Genomic DNA, 13,074 nt, shown 5'->3' on the forward strand with positions numbered 1-13,074 from the left:
CTTTCAAAAGTAGAGGACTTACTTTAAAAAGCCATGGCATTTAACACTTAGTTTTTCCGAAGACACATCAGACTTGGGATTCAAAGAACAAAAAAGAGCCTCTTCCTTGGGAGTCAATAGAATAAAAAAGGGCCTCTTAGCCTTCTTTGGAAAGGAGACTGTATAGAAAGGTACCAGATGAGGGGCACTAAAGGATCTTTTTCATCTGGGAGTTGATAATTTGGGGAGAAGAACCACAGTCGATGACCGGATAAAACAAACCCAGGTGCATATATACAGAGGGTAAAAGATGCACATAAATGGGGTACAGACGCCCTGGCGACAAGGAAATTTAAGAAAAAGAAATTTAAGAAGGGGTGCGTTAAGTAATCCCTAATCGGCGGACGGCGGGGTAGGTAGAGGGAGCCCAAGTGAAGGATTTCCCTTGATCTTAGTGAATTCAGATTCAGGAGCCTGCCCTTTAATCGGGTCTTTGCGGCGCGGGCTTGGTGGAGGTTTGCTTGGAGATCGTCTCGTGGGCACTTTCTTTCCTTCATCTCTTCAAGCGTCGGTGTCCTTGGCTCCTCCATCCGCTGGCGGGGCCGCAGGGGTCCGGGTCGCGTGCCCGTTCGGGTCCCCGGGCCGGCGCGCGCGGGGACTGCGCAGGCCGGCGGCGGGGCGGGGCGGGCTGAGCGGCCCCGGCGCGCCGCGGGTTAAGTGGCGGGGGCGGCGGCGAGGGGCGGAGGGAGCGCCGCGGCCCGGCTCCGAGCGCCCGCGGCCAGCAGCGGGTTAAGCGCCGCCCGCGCGGAGAGGGCTGAGCCCCGAGCCGCCGCTCCGAGCTCGCATTCGGATCCGCTAGAGCAGGAAGATGGCGACGGACGGCGCGAGCTGCGAGCCCGACTTGTCCCGCGCCCCCGAGGACGCAGCTGGGGCTACAGCGGAGGCGGCGGTAACCGAGTTCCCCGGGCGGGCGCGGGAGGTGTGTAGTCGCGGCCGCTGGGGTCGGGATCCCTGTCCCCCGGACGTTCTTAATCCCGGACACCTCGGGGTGCCCCTTTCTCCGGGCGCCCCCACGGCTAGAGGCTGGTTCGGGTGGGACGGGGCGGCCACCAGGGTTAGGGATCCCTTCTGTCCTTTAGGGCTCTCTGCGTGTGTCCTGTGCAACCTCTACGCCCACCCCCTCCGCCGCGGGGCATTTTGGCCGGGAGCGAGGACTGAGTGTGTTTCCTGGCGAATCTGACCCCCCATTGTTCACCTTTTGCTGCGCGCGTGGCTGTGAGCGCATGTCCCCGAGGTGCCTGGCACCTCTCAGTGGACCCGGGAAAGCAGCGAGAGGGAGGCGGGCCATCACCAAGCAGGTGTGGGGATGCCCATTGTGTGTGTCTCTCCGTGTGCCTTTGGGAGGCCCGCTGGGAGAGGCCCGCGCCCAGCTGTGGGCGCTGCTGCAGCTGAGCGACAGCACTTTGGTCCTAGCTGCCTGCTGCCCCATCACTTGGTGGTGGTGGTTGTGGTGGGGTCGTTCTTCCCGAGGCGATGCCCGGGCAAGGTGGAGGTTCTGCACCTGGTTTCTAGACATTGTTCTCGGCTGGGGTCTGGAAGCCGACTGTGCTTCTTCCCACAGCTCGTCCTGTGTTTAGCACCTTGAATATCCCCGTGTATTGACACTTGCTCGTGTTTTCCAGCCCCTTCCCTGATGAGGGCTGGACCCACATTTCCTGGATGCCAAACCTTCTCGGGGCTTGTAAAGCAGCTTCTCGGGAGCTGCAAAGATCTGCAAAGAAAGGCAGATGTGGGAGCACCTCCCACTCTTGGCGCGATCTTGCCGCTCCCGCCGAGGACTCGGGGTGGGATGGAGTGAGCCGGGCGTGGACGCCCCCTCGGTTCCTCCCACCACCTGAGTGAAGTCGGTGTTAGAGGCAGCAGAGGGCAGGGCAGGGCGTAAACAGCCTGGGCTGTCTTAACTTCCTCCCACCTCTGGAGCTAGGGCTTTCTGGAGAGGGAATGGAGAGCTGTGGAGGAAGGCACTCGGGGGTGAGAGGAACTGAGCTTGAAAAGGAAAGGAGAAACGGAGGAGGAGGACTGCTGATTTCCGCTTGAGAAACTGTCAAATTTGGAGCTCAAACTTTAGGGAAAATCGAATTTTCATTCTTTGTGTGGAAAATGTGGAGTTTTAAGGATTTCAGATGAAACCTTTTCACTCTCGCAGTTCTCTCCAAGGTTCAATAAGAAAGCTAGGTGTTAAAACAACAAGCCTCTCTGGGAAGCTGAAATGATTGGAAACTTACATGCCCTAAAGATGGTAAGGGAAAGAGAATCAAAGGAAAAAGAGGTGGTGTGTTGTAACCCAGGAAGGTTGGATTTGTTTGTTTAATCGGTTTAGAATGAGCTTCTTTCTACTCAATATTTTAATCATCTGACAATTAAATCAAACCCAGACATCTGATTTGTGACGTGTACCTGACATACAGTTTTGTTAGATTGTAAATACCACCTTGGTCGCAAGAAGATTTGGGGGCTAAACAAGGTCAGTGTCCCCTCTCGGTTTAAAATTTTTAGGAGTCTGAATTTCACTGCTGATTGCTGAGGATTTGATGATTTTAGGCTTGTTAATGGGAATAACCATGGAAAATCTGTGAAAATGAACCTCCTTTGTTATTTGTATAGAATCATTTAGAGTTCTCAGATGCAGGAACAGTCTCTTAATCTAATAGTTTTTTAATAATAACTTGGTTTTTAAGATATTTTGCTGACTTATGCAGTAAAACTGGGTATTATATTTTTCAAATTAATTCGACTTGAAAAAGCATGATCCGTTTTTATCAGCCCCTTGAAATATAGATTGATCTTCACACTAAAGAACAGGTAGAGAAATATTTGTCATAATTACTTCTTATCTAATGGTTAAAAACCAAAGGCATTTTTATGCATTTTGGGTTCTTTCAAAACAGAGGACTTAATTTTTTTTTTTTTTTTATTTTAGCCAGCAGTTCGGGTTTTTTTTTTTTTTTTTTTTTTTCGTGTTAGAGATTTATTTCATTTCAAATTGGTTTACATATTGTGCATTTTTATATATACATTTGGCAGTAGTGAGCCAACAGAGCTTCCAAAGCAGTAGGCTATTTTTGAAAGTGAGTGTTTTCACTAAGTTTTGACTATTTAGTTTGTTGCTTAGGAACAAGTTTAATTTATAGTTTTCAGTTTAATATCATTTTCAGTGGAGTGTTTTAAATTTAGTTTGTGATCCTTGTTCTTAGCTGTTTAAATCCTGAAAGCATCCCAAATATAAAGCTGGCTAACAGCTACATTATTCAATAGGATCATATTAATAGTCTTTGCTGTGAACCATGCCGGGAGACGTGGGTTATTTTCAGTGTCTTAGCCAAATGTGATGACTTTTATAGGCCATATTGCTATTTATACTCTGAAAATAACCCCTAATGGATAAGGCAGTATGGAAAAAAGAAATCTTCCTGATTTTTATTGTCACCAAAGAATTTAGGAATGGAAGGAAAATGGAGATCTTTTTAAAGCTATGTTTGGGAAGCCAACCAGCAGTCTTACTGAGCTTTCCTTAGCAGCTAATATGCAAAAAGTAGGTATGAATTTTGTTGTCATGGTGATAGACAACAAAGAAAAACTTGGACAATGTTTTTGCTTAAAAATGCACAACAATGATGTTAAAACAACTTAATGACTTGCACTTTGACATTTTTGTTGTTTGGGTGACAATATTGAATGTAAATGCAATGAAGAGAATCTTAGTTGATCTTGCTAATTTTTTTAAAGCTAAATTGTAGTTCTATGACAACTACAGAATATTGAAAGTTTCACAAAATAAATTTTGCCATTTTATCATGTATCACTGAACATTTACAAGATGGAAGCATCATGAGTAACATCTCTACTGACCTGAAGCAACATATCATATTGATAGAAACTGACATATACCAAGACATCATATCAGAGACTGTGGTGTCATGAGAGGCACAAATAATTTGCAATAGAAGTATTGGGAGAAACAAGCAGAGAGAGAGAGAGTTCCTAGTGGAAGGATCTGGAAATGCTCCAAAGAATGAGGGCATTTCAGCTGGGCCTCAATACGAAGGGCATGTGGACAGAGACTGCAGGAAGCAATGTGCACCCATGTCTGGTTCTCGGGGTTCCTTGAGACATGACACACATAAAAGGCTTTCAAAGATGAGAGCAGAGGCTTCCATGTCAGCCTCAGCTGTAGGCTGTAGAAAAAAATCACTTAAAATTTGCAGAAGTTGAAATAAAATTTCCTCAAAGATTAGAATATGACTCCTTTCCAGTGGGATGCTTTTTTATTCTTTTCTTCTTAAATTATAAGCAGTATGTTTCTATGTGCACCTGCTCCGCCTCCCCCTTTTGGACTTTACTATTGTCATTGCTATTGCTTTTGTCACTGTTTTTCTCACAGGAGCAGTTTTGTGTACAGAAGACATTTGTCGTATTTGTGATTGGATTCATACCTTGGCTGAGTTGCCAGTTGGTTCTGTTCTCATGTGTGTCACATAAGTTTGAGTTCAAAAATGTTTGACAGTCTTGGTATTTAGTCATTTACAGATATCTGCTATTGATCATGTGGAAGGCAAGGTTGTGACTGGAGAGAACAGAGACTTTCCAAGAGAATTGTGCGAATTTATTTGTGAAAGAAACCAAAGGTTACTTATCACAGTACCAGACACGTGCCCTCTATTTTACAGATGTTTATTGAATGAAGAAAATGAAAGAAAAATCCATTAAACAGCTAAGTCAGAATACTTTGGCTAATTGGAAAATTTCATTACCAGATTATAATGAAACTATTGGTCTGTGATTTTTATTAACATTGTAGATAATAGAGGTCTTGAATCAAAAAATTTTCATTTTTATATTACCCCTTTCCAAACTGCTTTTCTCAATGAATTGGCAAATGCTCCCAGATCTTTAATTTTCAACACTCTTCATTTTCTCTTTAGATTACATCTCCTCCAAATGATGACTGAGGCTGGAGGTGCGGTGGTGATAAGATGCTGACTGTACCACTTCCATCCTGAAGTCAGGGTGATATTACCCATTTGGACCTGGAGGAAGGGATGATTGAGAATAAGATGGAGATGTGGGAAAGTTTGGAGACAAGGAAGGGGAATGAAAAGAAAGACTGGCCAGACAGGAGGCAGTTAGGCAAGGTTTTTGAATAGTCTGTAACTGCACAAAACATGGGACTAGAATTCAACTTTAAAAGTGCCTAGGAACATTTGCAGGCAAATGGACACAGTTGGAGAATAGCATGCTAAGTGAGATAAGCCAATCTCAAAAAACCAAAGGATGAATGATCGATCTTACTGATAAGCAGATGATGACACATAATGGGGGGTGGGAGGGGGGCAAGAATGGAGGAAGGAGGGACTTTATAGAGGGAAAAGTGGGGTGGGAGGGGTGGGGGAAGGAAAAAATAACAGAATGAATCAAACATCATTACCCTATGTAAATGTATGATTATGCAAATGGTATGCTGTTACTCCATGTACAAACAGAAACAACATGTATCCCATTTGTTTACAATAAAAATAAATTAATATTTTTTAAAAAGTGCCTAGGAAGGATGAAGCCATATTTCTGCCCACTTTCCATGTACTTGTTGCCTAAGCACATCTGAATGTGGTTTTAGAGAGAGCCTTTGTAAGAATACTCTTGATTGGATTCATCTCTAAGGGAGCTCTCTATATACCATGGAAAAGGAGATTTGTCTTTTCTCTTTGGTGGTTAGATAAAGAAATAGAGAATAGACACCAGAGAGTAATGATAATGGTGTTGACATAAAGGTTGTTTAGAATTTTAGTCTAATCTTTTATGAACAACCTGCACAAAGATGAGATTATGTTACTCATGCTATGTTCAATATGGTATCATCAATGTGGAAATTTTGATTTTAGGGGGGAGATTATCTCTGAATAAATTTTTAAGACACAACTAATAGTTTGAGGATCTATTTGAAAGGGCAGTCTAGTAAATGAAGTATAATCAACATTGTTTTGTGGAGTATGTATTTGTAAATAATTTAGTTTTGACATTGTTATGTTTCATTGGAAAGACAACTAGAACGATTCCAAAAAGTCTGCTTGAGTTCTCCCACAGAAGGGCTTCATTCTTGTAAGAATATAATTTAGCCCTCCACATCCCAGCCTCTTCAGTTTGAAAATCAGCATTCTGACATTTGCCACTTACAGATCATCAAGCTTCTTAAAGGACAATCAATAGGTATGGGTGCTTTCTCCCATGGGGATCTGATTCATGTCCTGTGTCAGGCTGATATAACATCGAAAGCTGAGTTCAGATGGAAATACTTTTATTTTTCTAAGATGCAGCCTTTTCTTTCCCTGAAGAGGAAATGGAGACTGAGGGAGTTTTGAAAAAAGAAAAAAGGAGGTAGCTGGGCCTAATTATCAGATGCTGTCACCCCTGACTGAGCCATTTTCTGCTTTCCATTTCAGCTTTCTCTAGTTAAAATTAGTTACATCCATTACCAGTTTTCCTTCCTGACATTGTTTCCTTGTCAGTATTACCTCCTCCCAATACATTGAGAGTGCCTTGTCTTGCAGGAAAGACAAAGGACCTCAGGCAGTGTGGTCTATTTGAGGTATGTGGAGGACCCCTTGTTGCCTGTATGTTGTTTTAAAGACTTCCCAGTTTAGGTTACTCTAAATGATTTTTTAAACAATCCATGATTGATTGAGAGCTCTGTTACTTAGTTGCCTCTAGAGTGAACTGTAGCATTGTATCTTAGTTGCCTATAGAGTGGATAAAATACATTGTATTTTAGCGAACTGCAACATTTCATGCTGTTGTATGCTGCAGGCAATAGGCACTTAATATCAAAAGTTGCAGTCGGGCTGCGTTAGATAAAATCATGTGAAGATGTAATATTCTTGCTATCCTGACACATCTAGTAAGGTTGAGGAAATAGAGTGACCAGAGAATATAAATTTAGTACTGTGAGGAAAGGTACCAGGCAGGACATGATTAGTTGCCAGATGAATTAATACAACAGAGTCTAAGACTGAATTGAGAAAACAAAAGATTTCTGGAGTCTATGTAGAAGACATACAAAAGTAGAAGCTAGACTGCTTCTTGAAACTGCATATCAGATGAATGTGAAGAATGAGAAGGACTAGGGACAACAAAATCAGAGGTATGTAATCCTCTCAGGAAAACTCGTTCTTCCATGTAGAGAGAGGAATCAGGAGGAATAATTTCAAGGCAAGAAATAATGACAAATTTTAAAATGGTCTGAATGCATGAGAAACATGTATTTTCTTCATGAAAAATGTAATAATGGACTAAATTCATATTCTGTGTACTTAGAAAGTTGAATTTAGTTGTTTTTTCATGTCAATGATTCAGTCTTCAAACTGTGAACCTTTTGAAGTTTCAAGATGCTTCATTGCTTACCCTTCTTTACAGTCCTTATTTATCCCAAAGAATAAATCTTACTTCCTTAGGAAGTTGTAAGTGTATTATTATTAGCATACACTATTAAATGAGTATCAAAACACATTTCTGTAACTTCTGAGCAAAGAGGCAAAATCGGTTTTCCTTAAGTACTTCTCAAAAGCTTTTTTAGTCTCAGGGAATGACCTAAACCTCCTCAGTTCACCAATCCGGTTACCCTGGCGGTACATGAAATTAGGATGTTTGTGGGCTGAAGGAGATTTTAGAGATCATTTAGCTCAATATCCATATTTACTGATGAGAAACCTGAGAACCAAACAAACGACTTGCCCTTCTTTGCTGATTGTTCACTAGTCACATCTCTCATGGTTAGAGAGCAGATCTACTCCATCTGCTCTCTCCGACACCCTCCCTCCTCCTCAAGAGGTACTGATCAAAGGTAGGCACAACCTACTGGGTTTTAAGCTGGAAAGAGGTAGAGAATGTGTCTGCCTACTAATGTTTCACCTAGGAGCCCTGATAAGACTGGTGTGTTTGGATAAAGAACTGAGGGGCACTCAACCACTGTGGCTCCACCATGTCCTGAAGACTTTTGGGCATCAGTGTGCCAAGCCTATTAATTCTCTAAGGATATGGGCAAGGTCCTGTAGCCCCATTTGGCTGTGACTGTAGAACCTCCCTGAGTTTGAGATTTAGGACCAGGAGGGTGGGGGACCGTTGGTGGTGACCTGTGTTCAGTTCCCAGCAGTTTAAGATGACTCAGCTCAGCCAGGTTCTGTTTTATCTGTTCCTTTTCTCTTCCTCACTGAGCCTGAATGAGAAAATCCTGAAGAATACCCTCCGTACACCTATTATACGTAATTCGCAGAGCAAAACTGCTGTGTTGAAAAGGGGTGTTTCTCCTTTTTCATTTATACCTAAGCATAAATGTATGGATTATAACAAATTAATGATTAATATGCACTATATTAACATGAAAAATTAATATACAGTAAAATTAACAATGCATCAATATAGCATACATCAATACACATGATTTGTTGTATTCCACAGAGGATATCTTCTCTATCTGGTGACCAGATCTGGGTTAGATTATGCTGCCATGACAGATTTTTTTTTTTTTTTCCCATGTGAGATAAGATCCATGCCAGATGTTTTACACTGTGTTCAGCAGAACTTTTCCTGGCATATAGTACTTTTTCTGGCAAATGGATCAGACCTTAAGAGAGGTCTGTAGAGTTAAGATCTGACAGGTCTGTTTTACTTTTTATTTATTTTTGAGTTTTTTTTTTTTTTCCTATCACTAAGAAATGAGAGCTAGATTTTTTTTTTTTTTTTTTTAAATTGGGAATAGCAAGTACAGTAAAAAAGCTTAGACTATATGCATGTCCTGTGTGTGGTGGGGGGGCGGGTCATGTTTTCTTGGGTGCCTTTATGGTCAGCTTAATTTTTTATTTGGCAGGTTTTGGATCTGTCCTGTTTTCTTTTGAAAAATTAAATTATCAAGGTAGTCTTTTATCAGCATGAGATTTAAAACAAACCCTTTTTGTTATTGAATCAAGAAACATTAGCAATTTCTCTCTCTGTTCAAGTATTTTTATTCCATATGTACATCAGATAAATGCCATTTCATATGGAACAAAAATGAAGGTTTTATTGGGACTTTTGCTTCTGGGCTTGCTTATTTTTCTAAAAATACCCAAGTGCTTTGTATTTGTTTATACACTATCTAGAACTTTAAGATCACCACCATATTTTCATGTACTTTTTTTTTTAACGCTGCTTTGCCAGAATAGGGGATGGAAACATGTAATATGGAGAATGGCAAATTGAAAATATCATTAATTTTGGAAGCCAAGAACGAGTGGTATTCTAGTGGGTAAGCAGAGATGAAGGAGGCAGATACACTACATACCTAGAACAATAAATATCACCTACATTCTGATGTGAGATAGATTTCTAAAATATTCTGTGACAAAGTTTAGCAAGAACCCTGTAACAGTGGTGGTGGTGTTGTTATTCCCCTACTGAGGATTGAACCCAGGGGTGCTCTACCACTGAGCCACAGCTGCAGCCCTTTTTATTTATTTTTTTTTATTTTGAGACAAGGTCTTGCTGAGTTCCTGAGGCTAGCCTTGAGAACTTGTGATCCTCTTGCCTCGGCCTTCTGAGTAGCTGGAATTACAGGCATGTGCCATTGCTGTGGGCATTTTTTTAATGAATTTCCCTTTCAATTGATGGTAATATGTAGAAAAACAGAAGTGTTGGTTGCAGGTCACTGTTGTGATGTCAGTGATGATGGAAACAGGGCGAGCTCTCCTGACTCTAACATGAATCAGAATCTTGGCAATGTCTTTTATAATTTATTAGTTTTTAAAATGGAGTGCTTTGCTTATGAAGCTTCAGGGAAACAGGACAATAAAACATACAATTAATTAAAATCTTAAGAACAACCAGCAGCAACATTAATAAAACATTACCTTTTAAAGCACGTAAGAATTGCAGCTTATTCTCCCATCTCAGTGGGAAAAAAAAAAACAGGATAAAAGTCTGTCTTTCATCATTGTCAATAAACTGAGTTTATTGGACTTGGGCTGGTAGCTTTTCAAAGAACAGGCTCTTAGCCAGTATCCCACTACTCCCTACATAAAACATCTGGGATAATAATAACAATTGCCTGCCTTTATTTAGCACTTACTTCATTTATATGTTCTTGTTTAATCCTCACAAGAACTTTGTAGATTAGATGCTAGTTTACCATTGTATTGATGAGGAAGCAGAGACTCAACTAAGTTATAGAAATGCTTCTCAAAATGTCATCCAGCTTGGATGAACAGCATCAACAGGAACCTTTCTAACAATCAGAAATTCTGAATCAATTTCTAGGCTTAGAGACCTACAGTCTGTTTTATAAGTTAAAATTTCCAGGTGATTCTTACATGCTGCTATATGAGATATACTGTAGTAGTGCCAGAGTTTGGAACCTGCTATATTGGATTACTATTCACAGGGAGTATCTCTAAGTTACCTTCTAAGCTGTGGTCTCCTGAAACTATGTATCCTTCAAACCCACTTTAGGTTTATCTCTTTTCTTTATCCATCTTTAGGCTCTGCCTTTCCAAATAACTCTCAGTCTGGTGGACAAGAAGAAACAATTTACATAGGAAGATTCTTTTAAAATCTTTCTCAAGGGAGCTCATGCCTCTTTCCCATTTATACCACTGTGTCCCCTTCCAGAGGGCTTCTTTGAAGTGAGATATGATTAGTACTGGTCAGGTCTTATGAAAGCTCCTGAAGACATTCATGGTCTCTGCTGTGTTTACTTCTGTTTATGCACAAAGACAGTCTGGTGGTAGATATAAGTGCTAAGTCAGTTCTTACTGGCTGATTGGTAAAACTGCACCCTTTTCATCTGCACTTACAGAACCTGTTCTGAAAGGCTGATACTGTGTGATCAAGTGTGCACACAAGTTACAGCACTTGGATCTATATCCTGGTTTTACCATTTACTGGTTACTTGATCTGCATATGTTATCTGACTTCTCTGAGTTGTGGTTTTCCTAACTAAAAAATAGAGATGGTGATGTCATGTGGATTGGATTTGGTTCTTTGAGAATACTTTGAAAACCATTGGGTGCTATACAAATGTGAAGTAATGTTCTGGAATGTACTGAATAACAGCTTCTGAGGTTTGGTGTACTGAGATATTTGGAGATAGATGTTTCCTTCTGAGGATGGTGACTGGGATTGTCAAATGAGAGTCTCCATAGAAGAGAGGAGCAGAGTGTGTGTTTTGGAGCACCTCAGGCTTTGGACTCACCCCAACCCAGCTGAGAACACATTAACTGTTCCTCTCTCCACTCCATCTGTAATATGGATGTCAGAGGACCTACTTGTGAAAGTTATCGTGAGGAAAGCAGTTGGAGTTGAAGACAAAAGAATGTGGATTCAGTGGTATATCAATGTGATTTAATTCCATAAGATAGGATGCAGCATCAGGGAAGGAATGTGGAGAACATGATAGGGCTTGAAGAGCATTGTATGAGAAGCTATGACCCCCAGGGCCTTGCTGCTGACTCCTTCTAATGCACCTATGTCTCTGGAAGGCTCACTTGTTCTAGCCTCAGGTCCACACCAAGCCTGCCTCATAGAATAAGAAGCTACAGAGAATTTGCCTAAGAAAGCTCTTCAATAACTTGATTGTAGGGTTCCACAGGCCCAGATAACTATAAGTGGGTTGTGGTCCAGGCTTATTAAAAGTGAATCTGCCTGCAGTGTGCATGAGCGTGTGTATACATGTTGGTGGGAAGGGTGGGCAGTATGAAGAACATGTTCCTTTGAAAGGGGTGACTATTAGTTGGCTCTGTGGATTATTTCCTTTGGAGCTGTGAATCTGGGGTTACCCAATCAGTCTACTTTTGAAGAGAAGCCAGAATTCTGGAATTATGTATTTATTTGGTGAAGTCTTCAATTTTTTTTTTTTTTTTTTTTTTTTTTTTTAATGTAGGTTGAACACAGGGGAAAGTTTTTTTTGTGGCCCAAGTAACACACATCTGTGGACCAGATTTGGTTGTAGGTTGCTCGCTTGTGGCCTTTGCTGCAGAGTGTTCTATAAACATGACCTGTTATTATTGGATCTCCTGGAATTTATAATAACCTCCCAGGAGCTTTTATGTTGGGGCCCTTCTAGGAATACATCTGTGTTTTCTTTGCTACCCTTCAACTAGCCCCCACCCCCAACACCCTGACATATACCAGGCCTGTTTTGACACAGACTCCAGGGACTTTAAATCTGTGCCACATACTTTGGAGAGATACTGATCCAGGTGTGCAGGCAGTCTGGGGAACTATATCTCCTTAGAGGGGAGATTTAGGAAAGTGGCATTATGGCTTTTACCTCTCCTAGAAGGTCAAGGTATGGATTGTCTTTAACTAAACAGTGTAACAGTACCTCTTCTGAACCAATGGAATAAAAAGAACCTATTGCATATCTGTAAGATATGTATATCTTTCTTAAGGACTAGTTTTTCATTGCCTTTTTAAAAACTTGTGTTACAGAAAAAAGAGTTTGATGTGGACACCCTCAGTAAATCGGAGTTACGGATGCTGCTGAGTGTTATGGAAGGGGAACTGGAGGCCAGAGACCTCGTCATTGAGGCCCTGCGGGTAAGAACATTCTGGAGCTAGGTCTCCTTGTGTATCATTTTCTTTTCTCAAAGGGCTGCTGGCAGAGATGTTTTTATTTCATCTTCAAATCAAATAGATTTGAAATGTTACATCAGGATAAAATGTGCCCCTCACTCCAGACACCAACCCTTTATAAGCTTATAAACTTTATAAGCCAACAAACATGGAAATTAATTAGCTCTGGACATGTTGGGGGCTGAGCATAAACTGTTCTCTATGGGAGGCTTTAGAAGTCAGTTGTATTATTTCAGCAATCTTTTTATGTTCCACATACTTATTTGGTTAAAGACATGTTTTTAGAAAACTGGTAATTTGGTCTCCTGCATTGTATATATCAGCAGTGAGTAAAAATTAAGAGAGTCATTTATTTAAAAAAAAAAAGTTGCTGATACTAGATCTTTTTTCCTCCTATATAAATGACAATTTTTTTTATTTTCAGAAATTGAGTTAAAA

General features: G+C 41.1%; 1 protein-coding gene across 5 annotated transcripts in view; it reads left to right on the plus strand.

The window, feature by feature from the left end:
• The first annotated feature begins 692 nt into the window (after positions 1-692).
• The window catches only part of Cttnbp2 (cortactin binding protein 2), a 149,112-nt gene continuing 136,730 nt past the window's right edge, over positions 693-13,074 (plus strand). The window contains exons 1-2 of one of the 5 annotated variants that reach the window (XM_047560231.1): positions 693-958; positions 12,493-12,600. In XM_047560231.1, coding sequence (XP_047416187.1) covers positions 848-958; positions 12,493-12,600 — 219 coding nt within the window. In that variant the 5' untranslated portion in view covers positions 693-847. Of the gene's footprint in view, positions 959-2,008; positions 2,279-12,492; positions 12,601-13,074 lie in introns of those variants that run through there. The other 4 variants (XR_007109746.1, XM_047560228.1, XM_047560229.1 and 1 more) reach the window with 4 other exon arrangements.

Source organism: Sciurus carolinensis, chromosome 8, assembly GCF_902686445.1.
Source record: "Sciurus carolinensis chromosome 8, mSciCar1.2, whole genome shotgun sequence".
NCBI classification, from domain to species: Eukaryota; Metazoa; Chordata; class Mammalia; order Rodentia; family Sciuridae; genus Sciurus; species Sciurus carolinensis.